General features: G+C 34.4%; 2 protein-coding genes across 4 annotated transcripts in view; both read left to right on the forward strand.

Moving 5' to 3' along the window:
* The first annotated feature begins 408 nt into the window (after positions 1-408).
* LOC109611621 (uncharacterized) lies at positions 409-5,004 on the forward strand. Its single transcript, XM_020034591.2, has 5 exons — positions 409-711; positions 781-1,044; positions 1,098-1,166; positions 1,227-1,316; positions 4,616-5,004. The coding sequence occupies exons 1-5, from the start codon at positions 424-426 to the stop codon at positions 4,712-4,714; spliced, it is 810 nt and encodes a 269-aa protein (XP_019890150.2). The 5' UTR covers positions 409-423; the 3' UTR covers positions 4,715-5,004.
* A 10,820-nt stretch (positions 5,005-15,824) lies between these two features.
* LOC101895123 (uncharacterized) overlaps positions 15,825-24,506 on the forward strand; it is a 50,613-nt gene continuing 41,931 nt past the window's right edge. Inside the window, exons 1-2 of one of the 3 annotated variants that reach the window (XM_059130850.1) lie at positions 15,825-16,189; positions 23,098-24,438. In XM_059130850.1, the coding sequence (XP_058986833.1) occupies positions 23,311-24,438 (1,128 nt within the window). In that variant the 5' untranslated portion in view covers positions 15,825-16,189; positions 23,098-23,310. The remainder of the gene's footprint in view (positions 16,190-23,097; positions 24,439-24,506) is intronic. The other 2 variants (XM_059130848.1, XM_059130849.1) reach the window with 2 other exon arrangements.

Below are 24,506 nucleotides of genomic sequence, written 5' to 3' on the forward strand. Positions count from 1 at the left end.
GTATTCGATGTGACGACCATGGTCACAGGGGTATTGGTTTTGATCACGTTCTTATGTGGCCTCCAACACGTATGTTAGGCATTAGATGTCTGAATATTGAAGAAATGGTGTAAGCCATATGGGTTTTATTATAACAATGGAGATCCTTGGCCCATCTGAGTAAATGGTTGTTGTAGCCCATAATTAATTTCTCCTAATCCTTGGAATTTTTATTGCTGATGATATTGACAAGTAATTAACAATTTATTGCATGCGACGAACGAAGAATTTAATGAATATTCCTTTTGATTACACCCTGGGGAGTAATGGCCACGAAACAAAATTTTATAAAATTCTAATTATTACACTCCATTACGGGTCGTAGAACCATGTTCGTTCAGTAATTAAACTAAAGTTCATAAGGAAAAATAGCAAAACGGTAACATGAAACGTCAAAGTAACAAAAATTTAATGTTTGAAATAAAAATCGAAGAAAATTTGGATAAATTTCATCGACAAAAAATCTATCCGCCACGTCCGGGTCAAACAACGCCCCCCAATAAGAAAACCAATAAAAGAAAATTATTTCATCAGCATAAATGGAATATTATCAAGCGTCACTGGCGTATCCATCAGGATCGGTGTGAACAGAAGCAAATACAACAAATCCATGTGAAGCGGAGGCAACCATCTGTCGAGGAACTGCTGAAGATTACAACTCACATTCAGATGGTGGGGAATTTCGAAAAAAAAAAAACTATTTTAAATATTTTTTCCTAATTTTTATTCTTTTTGTTGCAGTTACAGCACACAATCATCACTCTGGCCACCTTTTTGGCCAATTGTCGCCGCATACCCTTGATCTGGATATTTTTTCGCAATGGCTTGTCTATAGTTTTCAATACCTATAATTTGGTAGTTTTCCTCTTGGCCATGGCCTATGGTGGCCCAGCAAAAAGTCCTTTGAGTTTGGGATTGTTATTCCTCTTCTATGGCTATCATATTTTGATATCATTTTTAGAGACTTTTTTGACTATCCTCGTCTATCAGAGTCTTAATGAAGAGGTAAGGGGGTTAACACACTTTTTTTCTTAAAATTATGATTATTGTTTTCTTAGATCCGAAAAGCTGGGCCAATAGCGGATGAGTGGAATATTTACATAACGGATGACAGGATTAAGACAAGGGTATTATTCTTTATAAGGGTATTTTCTAAAATATTTATTTTTTCATCAAAATCTCTCTAGCTTTCTCAATTATCCTATCTCGTCAATAATAATGTGAAGACGTTTACGCTGTACGGTCTGATCAACATAAATGGATCACTGATACGCTCGGTAAGTAAAAATTGGCGTAAAAACAAGTACCATATCCAATTTTTTTTGCAAAAACCATTTCAACGTCTCCATATGTAAACCCTGGAAAACAACAGTGGCATCCATATCAAATTTCAGAATTTCAGATTTGTCCCTTCACCCAATACCAAATTTAGTAGAAATTCGTTCTTATCGTGCAATTACAGTAGGGATTCCATGTCTCAACCTAATATGAAATGTCAGCTCTGTAACTTCCCCTATAAAAAATGTTGAACCATTTTCGTACATTTTCCAAAACCACCTGCATATCTCAAGTCCAGACACCAACAAAGGCCTCAATATCAAATTTGAAGGTTCCAACCCTATCCCTCCACCCAATACCCACTTTAGTACCTCTCAGTACTTTTTGTACAATAATAGCACACATTCCCAAAATCACCTCCATATCTTAACCACAGACAGCAACAGCGACACTCATATTAAATTTAAGGATTTCAGGTCTATTTCTTCACCTAATACCGAATTTAGCACTATTTAGTACTTTTCGTACAATTATGGTACAATTTTCCAAAACCTCCTCCATATCTCAATCCCAGATAGCAACCATACTCCTTAATATCCAACTTAAGAATTCCAGCCCTATGTCTTCACCCAATACCAAATGTGGTACCATTTAGCACAATTTAGTACTTTTCGTACAATCATGATACAAATTTCCAAAACCTCCCCCATATCTCAATTCCATATAACAACCACACACCTTAATATTCAATTTAAGAATTCCAGCCATATCACCCAATACCAAATTTAGTACCATTTAGTACTTTTCGTATAGATATTGGACACTTTACTGAGCCACCGCCAAATCTCAAACACAGATACCATCAATTATCTAAATATCAAATTTTAAAAAAGTGTCTACATCCCATCACTAAATACCATATATAGTACCATTACATAACCTACAATTATTTCCATAACCAACTGCATATCTCAATTCTAGATACCAACAGAGACCTCAATATCAAATTTGAAGATTCCAACCCTATCCCACTTTAGTACCTCTCAGTACTTTTCGTAAAATAATAGTACATATTTCCAAAACCAGCTTCATATCTTAGCCACATACACTAACAGCGAAACCCAATTTTCGTTTAAATATTGGACGCATTTCCAAACCACCGCTAAATCTCAACCTCTGATACCACAAATAATTTAAATATCAAATTTCAGAATGTTATCCCTATCCCTTTACCCAATTTTAAAGTTTTAGTACCGTTTACCACGCAAACGTACGAATTTCCAAAATTATCTGCATACCCCTATTCTACAATGGAATAGTAATCCCAATTCGGAATTTCATAATTTCACTCGAAATTGTACAAAATTTAGTACCATTTAGTATTTTTCGAATTCGTACACAAAAGTACGAATTTCCAAAACTACCTGCACACCCCAGCCTAACTATACAGTAGTAATCCCAATTCCAAATTGTACGAGTCTTAATTGTAAAAAAATTAGTACCATTTAGAACTTTACGAGCAGATGAGTTCAAATTTCGAAACCTACTTCCATATCCCAATCCTATTCTCGGATTTTAATGTTAATTTCAAATTTCAGGATTCCAGTTCCATCTGTTCCCCTAAATTCATAAAGTTCCACAACTACCGGCATCATACAATTGAATAGAAATCTTATATCTCAATTTCAGGATTCCAGCTATATCGGTTCACCAAAATACAAATTATGCCATTCTCAGTACCATTTAGTACACAAAAGTACGAATTTCCATAACTACGTACATACCCTTAATCCTACAATGCAGTAGTAATCCCAATTTCAAATTGTACGAATCTTAATTGTACAAAATTTAGTACCATTAAGTACTTTTCAAGCAGATGAAAACAAATTTCGAAACCTACCTCCATATCCCAATACTACACTCCGCCAGTTATGTTAATTTCAAAAATATTCCTCCAAAAATATAAATTGTAGTTGTGTTTAGTACTGTGCGTTTAAATTTCTGTTTAATACTGTTCGTATAAATGACTACACACTTCCAAAACTCCCTACTTACATCGAACCTATTTCCATGAATTGATTTTAATTCCAATTTTCAAGGATTTTTGCTCTAACCTTTTACATGATACGAAATGGTACCAAATATAGTACATTTTAGTTCTTTTCGGGCACTTATAACGCGATTTTCCAAAAACCCTTCGGTACATCCACCATACACACCTAAGTGACCCTCATTCCTAATTTAAAAGTTCTAGCTATAATGGTGCGTCAAATGCAAAGGGTATAATATTTAGTACCTTTTAGTAGATTTCGTACCGTTTTAGTACGAATTTCCAAAAACCCAGCCTTATGTGACAACTTTAGACACCTCAGCCCAAAATTTCAAGATAAGCCTATGACAGAAAATTGTCTGTGCAGTTCTTCGTATAGACCCCATAAAACGGTACCTCCCGATATTCGGTATTTTAATGCTTTTAGCGACATTATTTACCGGAATTGTTTCAAATTTGATATTTGATGTTCGTAATGGATACTACAGCCTAAGACAGAAAATGAGTCATGTAGGTCCACGTCTTCGTATAGCCCCCCTAGCGGTACCTCCCGATATTCGATATTTTAATAATTTAAGAGGCATTATTTATCGGAACTATTTTAAATTTGGTATTTGAAATTCGTAATGGATACTACAGCCTAAGACAGAAAATTGTCTGTGCAGGTCCACGTCTTCGTATAGCCCCCATATAACGGTACCCCCGATATTCGGTATTTTGATGATTTAAGCGACATTATTTCAAATTTTGTATTTGAAGTTCGTAATGGATACTACAACCTATGCCAGAAAATTTTCTGTGCAGGTCCATGTTTTATAAACGCCATGGAACCTCCCTATATTCGGTATTTTGATGATTTTAGCTACATTATAAACAGATTTTGTTCAAGTTTCTCATTTGAATAATGTAATAGCTTGTGACAAAAGTTGCCTATACAGGTCCACGTCGTCGTATAGACCCTAATATACGGCTACATTTGAAATTTTTAGGTTTTTACCGGATTTTTTTTTTTTTTTTTTTTTTTTTTTGTTTTGAAAATTTCCAAATTTGTAACAAATGGTGGAGGGTATTAAAAGTTCGGCCCGGCCGTTCTTACAGCATTTTAACTTGTTTTAATATCGACAGATGTATTTCGGGGTAATGATAGCAGAAAATAATTTTCGTTCTATTCTGAGATATTTTCACAACAAAAAATGTCATGCAGTTTTCAATATTTATGAATAAAACTTAAATCTTTTTCTCTTCCAGCTCATTTCGGGAACGGTAACCTACATCATAATTCTCATCCAGTACAGTGAAGATGGTGAAATATATCAGGTTCAACAAAATCACACTAAACATAAATAAACTTCAAAAAAATTTGGATAGATCTTGGCTGCAGCTAAATTTTGGATTTGCGAAAAAAATGTTCCCAGCAATTTCGGTAGACCTAAGCACACACATGTTCGCTGAAAATCACTTCTAAGCTATAAAACACATAAATCTTTAAGTTTTATAACTTTAAACTACTTATGAAAAATTCGTTCGTTACACAGATTAGATGGGATGGAGGGAAGGAGGGGTAGGCATCAGGACGGACACATGGACCCAGAAGGCAGACCATATATGCGAACAAATATCCATGTGTTCACCTACTGTATGCGAGGAGCCTCACAGCAAAAACTATAACTTAATAAATGGTTATAAAATTAACAAAAATATTATTGGCAATTCATTCAAACGGGACATAAATCTCTCGGAACAATGGCTCCCTACTGCGGCAAGTGGCAGTTGGCCATCGTAATGTTTCGTAATTGAAATTGTTTTATTTGTTGCACTCCACTGCCATTCAGTTCAGTTGGAGTAACTACGTGCATGTGTGTGAGTGTTGCTGTGTGAAGAAAAAGTTTGCCGCCACCAACGCCACAGGAAAATGTTGCACAAAAAAAATCAACGCAAACTACCTTGGGAGGCATTGAATGCTTGGAAGGCTTGGTGGTCTTGCCACCAATTGTCGGTATTGGTTTCTCACAATCATAGACAAAAAGTCCACTGAAGCTAAAGTGGAAACAAACCGCCGCCTTCTGGCCAGTGTGTAGGACTCAGTTATAAAACATATGCTTTGCAGCAAAATAAAAAAACTCCACGCTTGGGACCACAACAAACTGCTTTTGATTTGGATGCACTCACAGATGTGGATATTTATTGGAATGCCGGGGAAGGCATGTGTATGTAAAGCTATGTGAGTTCTGCTAGCAGGCGTCCAGTAATTGGCAATTACATTTCATACATTTTGGACCAGCAGAGCAGGGAATGATGAGGCTCACCAAGCCTAAGTTGAGAATGGAGTCACACAAACGTGACAATACGTTGACGTTAATAAGCGGTGAAAACATTTTAAGGATACTTGCCTACATAGCAGAGAAATACGAGGGTTAGAACACAAAATGATCAAAAAAAATATATATAGAAGAAGTTTTCAGGATTTTCAGGCATTTTTTCTCCTATGGAAAAGAATCCTCAGAAACTGAGGATCAACTTTTTTCTTTCGACAAAAATGTCTCAGAGACTGAAGTTCGATTTTTTTTAGAAAAAAATGTCGCAGAGACTGAGGCTCGATTTTTTTCTAACTGATTCTAGAAAAAAACCTCAGGAACTGAGGCTCGATTTTTTTTTTCTATAGAAAAAAAACCTCAGAAACTGAGGCTCGATTTTTTTCTATAGAAAAAAAACCTCAGAAACTGAGGCTCGATTTTTTTCTATAGAAAAAAAACCTCAGAAACTGAGGCTCGATTTTTTTCTATAAAAAAAAAAAACCTCAGAAACTGAGGCTCGATTTTTTTCTATAGAAAAAAAACCTCAGAAACTGAGGCTCGATTTTTTTCTATAGAAAAAAAACCTCAGAAACTGAGGCTCGATTTTTTTCTATAGAAAAAAAACCTCAGAAACTGAGGCTCGATTTTTTTCTATAGAAAAAAAACCTCAGAAACTGAGGCTCGATTTTTTTCTATAGAAAAAAAACCTCAGAAACTGAGGCTCGATTTTTTTCTATAGAAAAAAAACCTCAGAAACTGAGGCTCGATTTTTTTCTATAGAAAAAAAACCTCAGAAACTGAGGCTCGATTTTTTTCTATAGAAAAAAAACCTCAGAAACTGAGGCCCGATTTTTTTCTATAGAAAAAAAAAAACCTCAGAAACTGAGGCCCGATTTTTTTCTATAGAAAAAAAAAACCTCAGAAACTGAGGCCCGATTTTTTTCTATAGAAAAAAAAAACCTCAGAAACTGAGGCCCGATTTTTTTCTATAGAAAAAAAAAACCTCAGAAACTGAGGCCCGATTTTTTTCTATAGAAAAAAAAAACCTCAGAAACTGAGGCCCGATTTTTTTCTATAGAAAAAAAAAAAAACCTCAGAAACTGAGGTTGAACTTTTTTCTGTCGACAAAAATGCCTCAGAGACTGAAGCTCGATCTTTTTTTTTTTTAAAAAAAATGTCTCAGAGACCGATGCTCGATTCTTTTTCTAAAGAAGAAAAAATGCCTTAGAAACTGAGGGATTCTAGAAAAAACCTCAGAAACTGAAGCTCGATTTTTTTTCTATAGAAAAAAATTTCAGAAACTGACACACAATTTTTTTTCTATAGAAAAAAACCCTCAGAAACTGAAGCCCGATTTTTTTCTATAGAAAAAAACCTCAGGAACTAAGGCCCGATTTTTTTCTATAGAAAAAAACCTCAGGAACTAAGGCCCGATTTTTTTCTATAGAAAAAAACCTCAGGAACTGAGGGCCGATTTTTTTCTATAGAAAAAAAAACCTCCGAAACTGAGGGCCGATTTTTTTCTATAGAAAAAAAAAACCTCAGAAACTGAGGCCCGATTTTTTTCTATAGAAAAAAAAAACCTCAGAAACTGAGGCCCGATTTTTTTCTATAGAAAAAAAAAACCTCAGAAACTGAGGCCCGATTTTTTTCTATAGAAAAAAAAAACCTCAGAAACTGAGGCCCGATTTTTTTCTATAGAAAAAAAAAACCTCAGAAACTGAGGCCCGATTTTTTTCTATAGAAAAAAAAACCTCAGAAACTGAGGCCCGATTTTTTTCTATAGAAAAAAAAACCTCAGAAACTGAGGCCCGATTTTTTTCTATAGAAAAAAAAACCTCAGAAACTGAGGCCCGATTTTTTTCTATAGAAAAAAAAAACCTCAGAAACTGAGGCCCGATTTTTATCTATAGAAAAAAAAAACCTCAGAAACTGAGGCCCGATTTTTTTCTATAAAAAAAAAACCTCAGAAACTGAGGCCCGATTTTTTTCTATAGAAAAAAAAACCTCAGAAACTGAGGCCCGATTTTTTTCTATAGAAAAAAAACCTCAGAAACTGAGGCCCGATTTTTTTCTATAGAAAAAAAACCTCAGAAACTGAGGCTCGATTTTTTTCTATAGAAAAAAAACCTCAGAAACTGAGGCTCGATTTTTTTCTATAGAAAAAAAACCTCAGAAACTGAGGCTCGATTTTTTTCTATAGAAAAAAAACCTCAGAAACTGAGGCTCGATTTTTTTCTATAGAAAAAAAACCTCAGAAACTGAGGCTCGATTTTTTTCTATAGAAAAAAAACCTCAGAAACTGAGGCTCGATTTTTTTCTATAAAAAAAAATATATCAGAAACTGAGGCTCGATTTTTTTCTATAGAAAAAAAACGTAAGAAAATGAGGCTCAATTTTTTTCTATAGAAAAAAAACCTCAGAAATTGAGGCTCAATTTTTTTCTATAGAAAAAAAAACCTCAGAAAATGAGGCTCAATTTTTTTCTATAGAAAAAAAAAACCTCAAAAACTGAGGCTCGATTTTTTTCTATAGAAAAAAAAAACCTCAGAAACTGAGGCCCGATTTTTTTCTATAGAAAAAAACTCAGGAACTAAGGCCCATTTTTTTTTCTATAGAAAAAAACCTCAGAGAGAACGGCCCTATTTTTCTATAGAAAAAAAACCTCAGAAACTGAGGCCCGATTTTTTTCTATAGAAAAAACCTCAGAAACTAAGGCCCGATTTTATTCTATAAAAAAAAACCTCAGAAACTGAGGCTGAGATTATGCAAAGGGACCCATATAATTTGTGATAAACAGGGTGAGATGAAAAAATTGCAACAATTTCAGACTGGTGTCATTTTTAAACCACTTGTCCGACAGCTGTTAAAATTATTCCAATGAATGGAAAAATGGCTCTTGAGCTGAACACATCGCAATATTTCATTCGGAAAAAAATAAAAATAAGCTCGGGGTAAAGCCATTGAAACTCCAAACAGTACAAAAACTTACACCGCAAAAGAAAGAAAATAGACTCAAAAGAGCTAAAGAGATGCTTCGCTTGGCCGAAAGCGGTGAACTGCCGAATATAGTTTCCTCCAATGAGAAAACATTCGTTGTCCAGTAGTTTGTAAACAAACAAAATGATCGTGTTCACTTGCCAAAGAGGTCAGCTGAAAATGTGCACCTTCGGTTTGCCACCTGAACTCAAGCGCCGGCCATGGTGATGGTGTGGCCAGCCATAACAGTCGATGGTCGCTCTTCGCTCTTATTAATCGACCGTGGCATCCAAATAAATGAATATTATCGCGAAATTCTAGAAGGGTATTAAAGCCTTGGGAACGCAAACATTTTGACCACAGACCTTGGACATTCCAACAGTAATATCGCACTCAGCACCCGCCACCCAAGAATGGTTACAAAATGAGGTTCCAGCGCACAATGGCCACCAAAATCTCTGGATACAAATCCGTTGGACTATTGTGTCTGGAGTTTTTTTTATTGGAAAGCAAGGTTGCCACTAAAAAATACCAAAGTTTCGATCAACTCAAGCAAGCACTTCGCCGGGAATGGGCCAAAATACCGCAGAGCAACATTCGGGCAGCGTGTGACGGTTTCATTGGCCGTTTGAAGGCCATAATTCGAGCCAAAGATGACCAATTCGAACAAATCTAAACTTATTCTAAAATTTGATGGTATTTACGACTTTTTGCTTTCATTCAATAAAATTTAAAAAAAAAGAAAATGTGAAAACTATGGAGTTTGACTTTGTTGCAGTTTTTTTTCTCATCCTGTATACCCTTTGTAGTAATATGACTGAGGGTTTACAATTTTTAATTAACTCTAATTTTTTGTCTATAGAAAAAAGTTCTGCTGTTCCTAAGAAAACAATTTATATATATTTTTTTCTAATATCACCATTACTGGTGTAACCTCCCTCGTACCTTGTTGACATTCTCAGCATCGTCCCAAGTTGCCACGAATGCCATATTTGTTTGATAGTCCAGGTCAATATTTTTAGAACATTTTATTCCTTTAAGGCAAGCATAGTTTTGTCCCCCCGAAATCAAGCTACCGTAAAATATAACTATGGTGGCATGCCACAAATTTCAATGTGGGGAGGCGACACACAGTGTTGTGGTCCAAACAGAAAACCCAATCGGAAAATGACTACTTTGATTTGTGGCCATAATGAAGCCATTGTAATATATTGGATATGTCAGGTTAATCACCTACCAAAAATCAAGCCTTGCGGCAGGCAAATGAAACGCCACCACAATAAATTTGCTCCAACAACAAATTTCAACCACAAAGTTGGGTTAAAACGTCCCTCAATGAGCTCACACTGAGTGACAGTTGGACAGAAACGTCACTTGGCCAATTTTAGCATTCGTTATCCTCGACGGCGGTCTCTTTTAAAAATGTCAAAAATTCATTTTATTATCTCGGCGAATTCGTTGTGATGAAGTTGAGAAGTGTTGTTTTTGTCGGGATTTTGAAGTTTTTAAGCACAACTCCGCAGGTCCACAGAAGCCTGTTGTGGCGTTGGCCATAAATCCACCCACCTGCAAAACGAATGCTTGAGAGAACTCTGGGCCATGTAAACGCAAAAGAAACTAGGCTTTTGTGTGGATAATGAATGAATGAATGAACGAGCCAACAAACAGCCAGACAGACAGACGTATGTTCCTCCACACTTATCAATTTGGACTTGGAACGCCAGCCAGCCAGGCAGTTCCACCGCCACCACAAAAGGTAAATTTATTGTCTCTTGTCTATCACAAACTTTGTTACACTTTTTAATGAGCCAGCCAAAAATTTGGTAGCCACAATATTTGGTTGGTTGTCGCTGGGTTATACCTGTCTGTCTGGCGGTTTGCTGGCTGGCTAGCTGGCAACCTGATAACAAACCAACCAAATTATGGCCAATTAAAGTGACAATGACAAGCCGATTCTGATGACATTAGGGCGTTGCAAATTGAATGAGAATTATATGGACAGGGAATGATTAAATTCAGAAGTTGCATTGAAAATAATTGGGTGGGAATTTTCGAATGGCACAGTTTAAGGAAAACAACTCTTCAAACCACCAAACAGAGGTATATTGTTAGAGAGGATCAATATTGTGCATAACTAAATTGAGAGTGAGTGTATGATCGTAACTGAGAATTCGCCATCAACAACTGCTGACGAAAAGAAAATACGTGTATATCCAGTGCAGCTAACTTGCATTTTTGAGAATCAATGAAGAGGACGAATAACTTATCCTATGAAAGTAGAGATCCTCTACAGTGTTGGATGAAAAAACTGCAACCAACTTCAGACTGCTGTCATTTCTAAGCCACTCGTCCGACAGCTGTTAAAATTTTTCGTGTGATAGCTCATTATATTCTTTACAAGCGTACAAAAGCATTTTCGGGAGAATTTGCCAGGAAAAAAGTTATTCGTGATGGAATTCAAGCGTGATAGTGTGATTTCCTCATATTTGGCTGGAAAACCACAAGTGGCTATCGTTAGAGCACTCCAGCATTTAAATGTGTCTCATAACCCGACGTCAATGAAGTGGACGGAAAAAAACAGCAACATCAGCAAAAATGGTTCGAAAAGTAAACAAGCGACTTGATCGAAACCCATGTTGCAGTGGCCGAAAAATGGCTCGTGAGCTTAACATATCGCAATATTCCATTCGGAAAATATTGAGAAAAGAGCTCGGGGTAAAGCCATTGAAATTCCAAAAAGTGCCAGAACTTACACCGCAACGGAAAGAAAATAGACTAAAAAGAGCTAAAGAGTTGCTTCGCTTTCCCGAAAATGGTGAACTGCCGAATTTGGTTTTCTCCGATGAGAAAACTTTCGTTGTCCAGCAGTTTGTAAACAAACAGAATAATCGTGTTTACTTGCCAAAGAGGTCAGCTGAAAATATGCACCCTGGTTGGGCAACAGAACTCAAGCGCCGGCCATGGTGATGGTGTGGGCCGCCATAACAGCCGATGGTTGCTCTCTGCTCGTATTAATCGACCGTGGCATCAGAATAAACGCCGAATATTATGGCGAAAATATTCTGGATGGTGTATTAAAGTGTTAGGTACGCAAACATTTTGGCCGCAGACCTTGGACATTCCAACAGGACTCAGCACCATCGCACTCAGCACGCGCCAACCAAGAATGGTTACAAAATGAGATTCCTCGCTTCATTTCCAGTGCACAATGGCCACCAAAATCTCCGGATACCAATCCGTTGGACTATTGTTTCTGGATAGTTTTGGAAAGCAAGGTTGGTACTAAAAAATACCTCAAGCAAACGTTTCGCCGGGAATGGGCCAAAATACCGCAGAGCAACATTAGGGCTGCGTGTGACGGTTTCATTGGCCGTTTGAAGGCCATAATTCGTGCCAAAGGTGACCAATTCGAACAAATCTAAAGTTATTCTACAATTTGATGCTATTTCCGACATTTTTTCCTTTCATTCAATAAAATTAAAAAAAAATGTAAAAATTTTGGCGTTTGACTTTGTTGCAGTTTTTATCTCACCGTGTATAGGTACTTCTCAAACGTATTTTATAAAAATTATATATAAATAAAAAATTATTTCTGAATTAGATAATTGTAAACCTCAGCACAAAGTCCTCTACTCCTGAGATCTTCTAAAATTCCTTAAAAAAAATCTCGCTTCTTAAAAAGTAATTTTCCCAAAGAAAAAAATATTACCTTCGATACAAAAATTCTGTTCTTTTTTTTTAAATTTCAAATTCGCAATTTGACACCCATCTATTTCTGGATTTCATTGTTTTTTGATGAGTCGTTTGGTTTCGCTTTTTTGTTCTCTTCTTGAAAATGTGAAACGTTTTCCTTCGCATTGTTGTTGTTATTGCCTACTAATTCATACGTGATGTTTTAATGAAATTCTTGCTAGGTGTCTCATGTTGTTTTTGTTGTTGTTGCCATTTTCAGTGGTTATTCTTTGAATTATTATACAACCCGAATGCAACAGGCGGTCGATCAATTACGTCGAAAATTAGAGCAACCTATGAATTTCAAAACTTTTTAAAAAAAAAATACTTGGGTCGAATTTGAAAATGGAATTGAAGGTCAGTGATTTTTTCTACACAGAAAGCATAACAGCGAAAACTTTTTTCAAAGGAAAAAAATCTGTACAACCTGAGGTCTGAATTTATTTCTAAAGAAAAAATATCCAAGTGCCGAGGAAAAAATGTTTCTACGGTATGAAAATAGCAGTCTACAAGGAATGACTTTCCCCCGAAATGACTCTCTGGTACAAAATGGTCTGGTCTGTTTTTACAGAAAGACCATTTCAGATCTATAACACTCAATTTTTAAAGAGAATACCAGTTTTTCTTTAAAAAAATTCAGAAGTTCTTCCCAAAGAAGTGCGGAAATTTTTTTTCTCATAGAAGAGCCGGAGGTATTTTCAAAAAAGATTCGGAGTTCTTCTCATAAAAGAGCCGAGGGTCTTCTAATAGAAGAGTCGGTGGTCTTCTCGTAGTAGAGCCGGAGGTCTTCTCATAGTAGAACCGGATGTCTTCTCATGGAAGAGCCGGAGGTCTTCTAATGGAAGAGCCGGAGGTCTTCTCATATAAGAACCGGAGGACTGCTTAAAAAATAGGACTTTTCAAAGATGTCTGGAGGTCTTTAGAGAGAAGAGCCGGAGTTAGGATTTCTCATAGAAGAGCCGCGGGTCTACTCATAGAAGAGACGGGGTCTTCTCATAGAAGAGCCTGGCGTCTTCTCATAGAAGAGACAGGGGTCTTCTCATAGAAGAGACGGGGGTCTTCTCATAGAAGAGACGGGTTGTTCTCATAGAAGAGTCGGAGGTCTTCCCATAGAAGGGTCGGAGGTCTTCCCATAGAAGAGCCGGAGGATTTCTCTCTGTAGAGAAAAAAAATTCGCAGAGCCACTGCTCTCTGATTATTTTCCCATAGAAAAAAAATTGCAGAGCCAAAGCTCTCTGATTTTTTTTCCACAGAAAAAAAATTGCAGAACCAAGAAAAATTCGCTGATAAACAGCCCCCTAATTCTTTTCTCTTTTTTCTGTATAGAAGAAAGTTCACAGATATTTTTCTCTACAGCAAAAAAATTCCCAATGACCTCAGATCTCTGATCTTTTTCTCCATAGAAAAAATCGCAGTCACACCAGGTCTTTGATTTTTTTCTATAGAAAAAAATTCGCAGTGACCTCAACTCCATGAATTTTTTCTCTATAGAAAAAAAAAAATAGCCGAGCCAAAGGTCTGGTTTTTTTCTATAGAAAAAATTCGCAGAGCCACAGGTCTGTTTTTTTTTCTATAGAAAAAATTCGCAGAGCCACAGGTCTGTTTTTTTTTTCTATAGAAAAAATTCGCAGAGCCACAGGTCTGTTTTTTTTTCTATAGAAAAAATTCGCAGAGCCACAGGTCTGTTTTTTTTCTATAGAAAAAATTCGCAGAGCCACAGGTCTGTTTTTTTTTCTATAGAAAAAATTCGCAGAGCCACAGGTCTGTTTTTTTTTCTATAGAAAAAATTCGCAGAGCCACAGGTCTGTTTTTTTTCTATAGAAAAAATTCGCAGAGCCACAGTTCTCTGGTGTTTTCCATCATTTTTTTTACATTTTTCCCGATGCCTCTATGTCTAATCCAAAAAAATAAGAGTCTTGGCGTCTAACGATTTTTTTCTATTGAAAAAAAAATTGTTTCTCTGAAAAAACTTGAGGACATGTCAAAAAAATTATCCTGGGTGCCTGATTAAGAATTGTTTAAAATTTTGGAAATATTTTCTCTTTTTGTACCCAACTCAACCCCTTACCAAATTATAATTTTGATTCAATATATTGACCTTGTCAACGTTGTTTATAATTTACAGCTAATTTATATTCTTGGGGAAAGGAGGGGGGACCACTTGTATTAATCATTCACAATTACACGCAATTACTTATTTGAAAACAATGGAAAAGAGTTCACTTCTCAGTCGTCGTTTTTTTTAATTTCAGATCTTGCATTTAAAAATCCCCTTTCAAATTTACACACACGCACTTTCACACACACACACCAAAACAACATTTGATTAACATAAACATTTTCACACCAATACCAAAACAAAAACAGATTTTTGATTTTAGATCAAGTGCATTTCATTTTTTTCTCAGAGAGAGCTCTGCTCTGAAGTAAACATTTCAATATTTTTTTTTGAAATTTCAGAAGGAAAAAAAAATCCGGCCGACATAATTAACGAGCACAACAGCATCACACCAGCATTCCAAGAAATCGAAACAAACAACTATTTTTTTTTTTTTTTTTTTTTTGAAAATTTTTATTTTTCTTTTTTTTTTCTTCTTTTTTTGTGTATGTTCTGCTTTTACAATGGAGAAAAATATCAGCAACAATGCCACTGAAACTTTTTTTAATTAAACGAATATCGAGCAGGAGGGCTAACTGCTGTTGGATGGGTTACCTTTTGTTTTTGTTTAGTCGTTGTTGTTGCTTCGCAGCAACACAAGTTGCTGAGCACATGTAGTCAGACACATAGCCCCCTCTCGAGCTCCAAAGTGGAATATTGTTTTCAGCGCACAAAACGTGTTCAGTTGAATTTCAAAACTCGAACGGATTACACCGAAACGTTTAACGTCAAAGCGGATCATCCGCTTACTCGAACGATCGATTGTCAATGGCATAATTCTCGTAAATAGTTCAGACTTGCCCTAGACACAAAGACATACATATATACATCCATCCGTAAAAACGAAATCAAGATCAATTAGTGTAACCGAAGTGAATCGCGCGCATGCTCATAACAAACGTTTTAAGATTGAGCAGTGATTTGTGAAGCAAAACTAGGCAGTTGGTGAGTGAAACACCTTTTGGAAACAGTGTCTCCCAGACGCGACGGCCGGCTGTGTTGCCTTACATTGCCATTAGGCATTCGGTTCGGTATGCTATGCTTTCGAACGTTTCTATTGGCCCCGCCAAGTCTAACGATGATCACCGTTTGAAAACTCCAACTAATCGGAAAAATCCTCTAGCAATGGGACACAGCACAGCAAATGCAACAATGCCATTCGCGCTTTGCGGTAGTAGTTGGATGCGTGCAACAATGCATGCACAACTCTACGGCTGAATTGTGAGAGGAAGAGAGAGAGAGGAGTAATCTCTCCTGCACTTTACGAATTATACTCCCAAACACAAAAACTCCAAGTGGATTGTAAATGTTTCCCCCTCCACGTAAAACATTGTTGTTGTGGATTGTAAACAAGACTCCATTGCGACTCGTCTGATCGTCGTTGAGTATAAGAGAAACTCACAACCTACCAACCGATCTGTTGTTACCTTAATCATTGTTTTATGTGTGTATGTGCATGTGTGTTTGCGTTTTGTGCCTTGTTAACCGTGTTGTGCAATAATTCTGAACAATTTCCCTTTCAGTTGCTGTTTCACTGCTGAATTCGCACGTCTGCTTCTCTCTTACGAAATTGTTGAATATTTCAAGCGCGTAAACAATTTAATTTGAAAATTATTATTTTTTTTAACGACGGTTAAACTTCATTAAATAATATTTTGGGTGAAAATTATATTTTTTAAAAGTGAAATTTTGTTAAAAAAAAGTAGTTTTAACAAGAAATGAAAATAAAAGTGTGTGGCTGGGAGAGAGTAATAATGGAAGGGGAAATAATTATTCAAAAATTCAAGAGAAATTGGAAACTGCCAAAAATTGGATATGAGATTGATTGGTTGATTTTTTTGTGATTAATTGTTGGAAATTAATAAAAAATAATAAATGAAACAAAGAAAAAGGGTGAAAGAGAACCCAAATAAAAAATCAGAAAATTAAAAATAAAATAAAAAAGTTATTAAAATATTTAGAAAAAAAATGACACAAAAAATAAGCTTGAAGTTCACACATTTCAACTTAAACAAAATCAAACACATAAAAATTTTAAATACACAATAGTTAAAAAAATTATTAAATTTTTAAATTATTAAAATTATTATTATCATTAAATTAAATAAAAATAATAATTTTAAAATTATTAAAAATATAAAAAATTAGCAAATTGAAAAAAATAAAAAAAGTTATTAAAATATTTAGAAAAAAATGACACAAAAAATAAGCTTGAAGTTCACACATTTCAACTTAAACAAAATCAAACACATAAAAATTTTAAATACACAATAGTTAAAAAAATTATTAAATTTTTAAATTATTAAAATTATTATTATTATTAAATTAAATAAAAATAATAATTTTAAAATTATTAAAAACATAAAAAATTAGCAAATTGAAAAAAAAAAAAAAAAAAAAAATTATTAAAATATGAAGAAATTAGACACAAAAAGTAATTTTAAAATATGTCAGAACATTAAAAAAATTAAGCACATAAAAATTTTAAATACAAAATAATGAAAAAATATTTACCGAAATAATTATAAAAATTAACATAATAATAAAAATCATATCTGACCCTGAATATTTGTGACAATTTAAAATGAATGAAAAATTCCATAAGAGCAATCAAAATAAAAAATTAGAAAAAAAAACTAGAACTAATCGACAAATGAAAATAAAAAATTTTAAAAAATTGTATATATTTTGCAAACAATAAAGATAAAAAATGAAATAAAAACACAAAAAATTCCCATGAAATGCAAAATATAAAAGCATTAATAAAATATTTGAAAATTTTATTGAACAACAAAAAAAAAATAAAACACATTTTAGAAATTAAAAATTGTTTCATGAAAATAAAAAAAAAAACTATTAATAAAGTAAAGTGTTTCAAAAAATAAAATTTATAAATAAAAATGTTTAAAAAATGCTTTAAAATGTGCATAAATAAGAAAAATAAATTAATAAAATCAATGTTCCCAAATATTAAATATAGTCCAAATTTTCGATATTATCTCTGATCAAGATTAAAAAACAAACAAATTTTATCAGTGAAAATATCCGCACAATATTAAAATAAAAAAGGTGGTAATAAAAAATGTCTTAAATAAAAAAATAGATAGAGTCGTAAAAAAACTTCGAGATATAAAAAAAAAACTTTTTTGAAAAAAAAAAAATTGAAAAACGTAAATTTCTTTCCTGAATATAAACTTTTTTTATTTTATAATATTGTTCGGACATTTTTATTGATGATTTCTTCTTAATTTTTCGCCATCAGTCAAAAAAGAAATTAAATTAAAAAAGTTTCAATAAATAAAATGTTTAAAAAATATTTAAAATTTCTAAAAAAAAACTTCGAAACATAAAAAAATTAAAAATATTGGATATTCTTGGAACAAAAATGAAAAAGTTAATTGTAGTTGTGATAAATAAAAAACAAACTTCTATATATTCTATAAATGATATAAATAAAGAAGTATTAATAAACAATTAATAAGAAATATTTAAAATTAAAAAAAGGATAAATTAAAACATTATTAAAATCTGCATTCCGGAATATTAAAATAAAATAAAAATAAAAACTAAAAAAAATAAATTTTGTTCAGTTAAAATCAAACAATATAAATGTAAACACCTTGTAAAAATATTTTTGAAATATGTGAAAACTTAAAAAAATTCAAACACATAAACATTACATAAATACAGAAAAATTAAAAAATAATAATAAAAATAATAACAACGCCATAAAAATTTATATTATAAAAAAAATCATATATGACCCTGAAAATTTATGATAATTTGAATTAAAAAGGCAGATGAAAAAATGAAAAAAAACGATTAACATATCTTAAGTATATAGAAACTATGCGTCAAATGAAAATAAAAAAATAAAAAAATAAACTTCTGACACCCCCACAAAAAGGTCGAAATTTTGAATATCCATTAAGCTCTTGAAACGTGAAATTAACATCCGATTCCATTTCAGACTTGGTACTTCTCAATATTTCCATCAACACAAGATCTGTTATAAATATGGTATAGATCAGACCATTTCTTCTGGTACCTCCCCCACAAAGGGTTCAAGATTTTGAAAAAAAAAAACGCTTAAAGAAAGCGAAATAAGCCTCCAACTCTCCTCAAATTTCACACATACCAACATTTTTTCTAATATAAGATCTGTTGTGAAGAACCCCTCCTGGTACCTCACCCACAAAGGGTCACAATTTTCAATACTTTTATCTGTCATAACTTGCGAAACAAGTCAGCGATTCTTTACAACCTGAGAAATAGTCCAAAACTGGCCCATGGCAATATGTATATCGTATTTACGAAATTGGTCCATTCCTTTGTAACGTTCTACATAGAGGGATAACAATTTGAATAATCATAACAGAAGTGTAAACATACTTCAATAACCGAATACTGGCTGAGGGCATACGTCTGTTGTTACAATCGATTGATACTTTTTAACTTGTTTTTGTTTTTTTAATTTTATGTTGTGCACACATTTTAACGGATCAATTTATATATATTTTTTAGCCCTCTAAAATATCATTTTATTAAAAACAATAATATAAAACATTAAATATCAAAATCATTAAAAACTGCAAAATATAAAAACATTCTTAAAATATTCGAAAATTCTATTGAACAACAAAAATAAAATATAATTTATAAATAAAAATTAGAGTCTTGAAAAAAATAAAACAAAATTTAAATGATATATATATATTTCAAAATATAAAATTTAGAAACAAAAAAATTATTTAAAAAATTCTTAAAAATACGTTCATAAATAAAAATTAATTAAATTATTAAAATCAATATTCCCAAATATTAAAATTAAACCAAAATTTAAAACGTTACTTTTTTTATTTTGGTCAGTAAAAATATTCGAACAATATCGAATTTAAAAAATGAAAACAAATTAAAAATTATGCAGTAAACAAAATAAATAAGGACTCCCAAAAAAACTTCGAAACATAAAAAGGCATTTTTTTGACAAAAAAAATTTAAAGTTAATTTTATTAATGATAAATGAAAAAGAAAAATACAAAAATAAATTTATTATTACATTATTAAAAAAATATAAAATAATTCGGAATTACTAAACAAATTAACAAGAACTAAAAACATGTTTTTAATCAATATCCATGAATATTAAAATATTCCAAAAATTCGGTCATAAAATTAGACAAAAATTAAAATAGAAATTATTTGGATCAATGAGTAATCCACGACAATAAAAAATACAATGTATTAAGAAATTAGAATTGTAAATAATATACTTAAAATTCCTCTAAATATTTATAAAATAAGACCAAACAAATAAATTTCAATAATATTCAATATTCTTACACATGCTAATGAAAAATATAAAACGTACAACAAATAAAACGAGTTAAAAATTGTCAGACGGTTTTGTCGACATGTGTATGTCCTCAGCCAACGTTCGGCAATTTAAATATATATTAAGTTCTGTTATGATTATTCAAATTTTGGAGTAAAAATATTGGGATGTGTGAAATTTGAAGAAATTCGGACTCTACATCACATCTTATAAGATTTGCAATTATTCAAAATGTTGACCATTTGTGATTGAGGCACTTCATGGAGTGGACCGATATTGTCTATTTTCGCACCTGACCTAGTAGTGACGCAAATATTAGAATTTGTAAAGTTAAAGCAAAATCAGATTATCGTTTCTCTTCCTGTGTACAAAATATATATTTTTGAAAACCTTTGCGACCTTTTGTGGGGGAGGTACCAGAAGGAGAGGACCGATATATGTCATCTACACACCAGGCCTTGGGTGAATAAAAATATTGGGATGTGTGAAATTTGAAGACAATCAGACTCTTACATAAAACTTTATAAGGGTGTAATTGTTCAAAATGTTGACCCTTTGTGAGGAAGGTACTTGATAGAGTGGACCGAAATTGTCCATTTTCGCACTTGACCTAGCAATGATGCAAATATTAGGATTTGGAAAGTTGGAGCAAAATCGGATTATCATTTCTCTTTCTGTGCACAAAATATATTTTTTTGAAAATTTCGACCTTTTATGGGGGAGATACCAAAAGGAGTGGACCGATATTGCCCATCTCCGAACTCGATCTAAGTTTGACAAAAATATTACCACGTACCAAGTTTAGACCAAATCGGATATTCCCTTCGAGAGTTAATGTGCGCGCCAGCCAGACAGACGGACGGACATCACTAGATCGACTCCAAATGTCCTGAAACGGATTTGTTCCAAACAGACCTAAGATCTAAAACCATTATTTCGACTATGCATGTTTTCGCCGTATCAAATGATGTATACCCTCCGTAGCCATTTGGCTAAGGGAACAAAAATATGTCTTAAATGTAATTGGGCGCCATACCAAAACTTGGGCCGACATGACCCATATCTTGAACAATTGATTTTACTTGTACTCCTGTATTAAGTTTAAAGGTTCTATCTTAATTTTTTTGAAACAAAGAGCAAAATATTTGAGGCCCTCTGCGTACGATTAAGGATATACAGGGTGAGATAAAAAAACTGCCATAATTTTTACATTTTTCTTTTAAATTTTATTAAATGAAAGCGAAAATGTCGGAAATAGCATCAAATTTTAGAATAATATTAGATTTGTTCGAATTGGTCAACTTTGGCACGAATTATGGCCTTCGCACGGCCTATGAAACCCCCACACGCTGTCCGAATGTTGCTCTTTGGTATTTTGGCCCATTCCCGGCGAAGCGTTTGCTTGAGGTGATAGAAACTTTGGTATTTTTTAGTGCCAACCTTGCTTTCCAAAATACTCCAGACACAATGGTCCAACGGATTGGTATCCGGAGATTTTGGTAGCCATTGTGCGCTGGAAATGAAGCGAGGAACCTCATTTTGTAACCATTCTTGGGTGGTGCGTGCTGAGTGCGATGGTGAAGAGTCCTGTTGGAATGTCCAAGGTCTGCGGCCAAACTGTTTGCGTGCCCAAGGCTTTAATACACCCTCCAGAAAATTTTCGCGATAATATGCGACATTTATTCTGATGCCACGGTCGATTAATACGAGCGGAGAGCGACCATCGGCTGTTATGGCGACCCACACCATCTCACCATGACCGGCGCTTGAGTTCTGGTGGCCAACCGAACGTGCACATTTTCAGCTGACCTCTATGGCAAGTAAACCCGGATAATTTTGTTTGTTTGCAAACTGCTGGAGGACCAATGTTTTCTCATCGGAGAAAACCCAATTCGGCAGTTCACCACTTTCGGCCAAGCAAAGCAACTCTTTAGATCTTTTGAGTCTATTTCTCGTACCCTGGCTCGTTACCGTGATACTGGTAGCGTAGCCCAACGACAAGGAAGTGGGCGAAAGAAAACAGCCACATCAACAGAAATGGTACGAAAAGTAAAGAAGCGACTTGATCGATACCCGCATCGTAGTGATCGAAAAATGGCTCGTGAGCTGAACATATCGCAAAACTCCATTCTGCAAATATTGAAAAATGAGCTCGGGGTAAAGTCATTGAAATTCCAAAACAGTGCAAGAACTTACACCGCAACAGAAAGAAAATAGACTCAAAAGAGCTAAACAGTTGCATCGCTTGGTCGAAAGTGGTGAACTGCCGAATTTGGTTTTCTCCGTGTATTAAAGCCTTGGGCATGCAAACTTTTTGGCCGCAGACCTCGGACATTCCATCAAGACTCAGCACCATCGGATTCAGCACGCGCCACCCAAGATTGGTTACAAAAATAGGTTCTTCGCTTCATTTCCACCGCAGAATGGCCACCAAAATCTCCGGATACCAAAGTGTTGATCTCCTCAAGCAAGCGCTTCGCCGGGTATGGGCCAAAATACCGCAGAGCAACATTCGGGCAGCGTGTGACGGTTTCATTGGCCGCTCGAGGGCCATAATTCGTGCCAAAGGTGCCCAATTCGATCAAATCTAAACTTTTTCTGAACTTTGATTCTATTTCCAAATTTTTTGGTTTCATCCCATAAAATTTAAAAAAATGTCAAAATAATGGCGTTTGACTTTGTTGCAGTTTTTTCTCACCCTGTACCCTCTCTAGCCATATGGCTGAGGGTATAAAAATATGGCTAAAATTTAGAAAATCTTGAAATCGGGGTGTACCTTTACTTGGGCGCTATACCAAAACATGGACCGACAATAAAAATATGTAAACAAATAATTAATAAAAAAAGACCTACATTTTGTATAGGATTTGATTGTGTTATTAACATTTCCAGAGATCCAAAATTTCGGTTGTCTAAAAAAATCTTAAAAATATTTTATGAAGGCTATGTCGAAAAAATTACCTGCATTATACCGAAACTACAAAACGGATTTGAAAAAGCGTCTGTTTACAATCACTTCAAACTCTGTGATCACCAAACAAATAAACAACATAAATAGAAACCCAACACTAAATTAACAAAAAAATAATAAAAATAAAAAAAAAACAAAAACATAATTAATTAACTGCAAAAAGTGTACCCTCTCACATCAACGGCTGTCTAAAGGTCCAAACGTCAAAAAAGTTATGATTTGTGTTAAAATGTTTATTTTTTTCTTTATTTTGTGTTTCAGCGGCATAAAAATTCTCAAATAATTCTGTGTTTCTATGATTAATGCACAACAACAATAGCAGCAACAAAAAAAACGAAGACGTCAACTAAAATTATGAACGATTAACAAGTGTTTATGACTTGAACGACAGAACAAATTTGTAAAAGAAACAAACAAACCAGCCAACCATCAAACGTTTGCAACACGACACCTGTACAACAACAACAACAGAACATGGAAAATAATTATAAATTAACAATTAACACCACAAATGCCGAACAGCATCGTGGTTCGGTGTCATCGACAAATTCCCTTGAGGTGCCGGCAACACCAACGCGATCACCGAAAAAAGTTTCATTCTCCGATGATTTGCCCTATGACAATGGGGCGGGTGATAAGGCCGGTTCTGCGGCCAATCAACAGCATAACACCAACAACCACAACAACAATGCGTTGTCAAAATCAAGTGATAAAATGATTAATAGTCTAAATCTCAATAGTACAACTACCTCGGATCAACAGCAAAGGAATACCTCAACAATACGGCCGTCAACAACAACAACAACATTGGAGCATCAGGTGCAGTTGATGGTGGAAAAAGAGCCACCATCACAAAATCCAGTGGAGTTTATGTTGACACAAGCTGCACAGTATTTGGAGAAAATGCATGCTCCTAACGTGGCCAAGGTGGTAGTACCTCAAGAATCTCATAGTAAAAATCAGGCCAACGATAGCCATAAGTTTAAAAGTAGTTTAAATATAGATTTAGTTGATGGTGGCCATCATCAGAGCTCAGGAAATGCAACAACAACAACAACAACGAATCCCCAAATTATCACAACACCTACCCAAACGATGTCGCCACCATTAAACGCCACCACAGCCACAACAATATTGTCTTATACCCCACCCTCACCCGTACCCGCTGTATTACATCTAACTTCACGTTCCGGCTCCATTTCACCATCTGGCCTGTCCACACCCTCAACGGAGGCAGCACGCTCCACAAAATCTTCCACATCATCCGCCGAGTCAACAACTTCACTGGAGACTCCCTATAAACCACCCAGATCGTCTATGATAAATAGTGGTGCGGCAGCCGCAAACAAGTCCACCCCCTGTAACAACGCCCCTCTGCAAGAGTGTTCCTCCGATATGCAAGAAATTAGCGAAGAACAAGCCGAACATGCCATCAAATACATGGAGGGTTACAATCTTAATTTAGATAAGAATAACTGCAGTGCCATGGAACTGGAAGCGAAACGTGATAAAATTCGTTGGCTGCTAATTTCCGAATGCAGCGCCTTGTTGGGCGAGGGGAAACATACAAGAGAGGGATTTCGCAAGCAATTTTTACAGGAGGTAAGTTTTTAATTTTTTTTCTTGGAATTTTAGATTAAATTTTAATTGTGTGAAACAAAGGGTGTGAT

This window comes from Musca domestica, unplaced genomic scaffold, assembly GCF_030504385.1.
Source record: "Musca domestica strain aabys unplaced genomic scaffold, Musca_domestica.polishedcontigs.V.1.1 8, whole genome shotgun sequence".
Classification (NCBI taxonomy): domain Eukaryota; kingdom Metazoa; phylum Arthropoda; class Insecta; order Diptera; family Muscidae; genus Musca; species Musca domestica.

What these genes read in the sequence shown, in the direction of transcription:
- LOC109611621 (XM_020034591.2), top strand. Translation starts at nt 424, where the DNA reads ATGAAACGTCAAAGTAACAAAAATTTAATGTTTGAAATAAAAATCGAA. An exon ending in ATGACAGGATTAAGACAAGG is followed by an intron (nt 1,167 to 1,226) that starts GTATTATTCTTT and finishes AAATCTCTCTAG; the next exon opens with CTTTCTCAATTATCCTATCT. An exon ending in ATGGATCACTGATACGCTCG is followed by an intron (nt 1,317 to 4,615) that starts GTAAGTAAAAAT and finishes TTTCTCTTCCAG; the next exon opens with CTCATTTCGGGAACGGTAAC.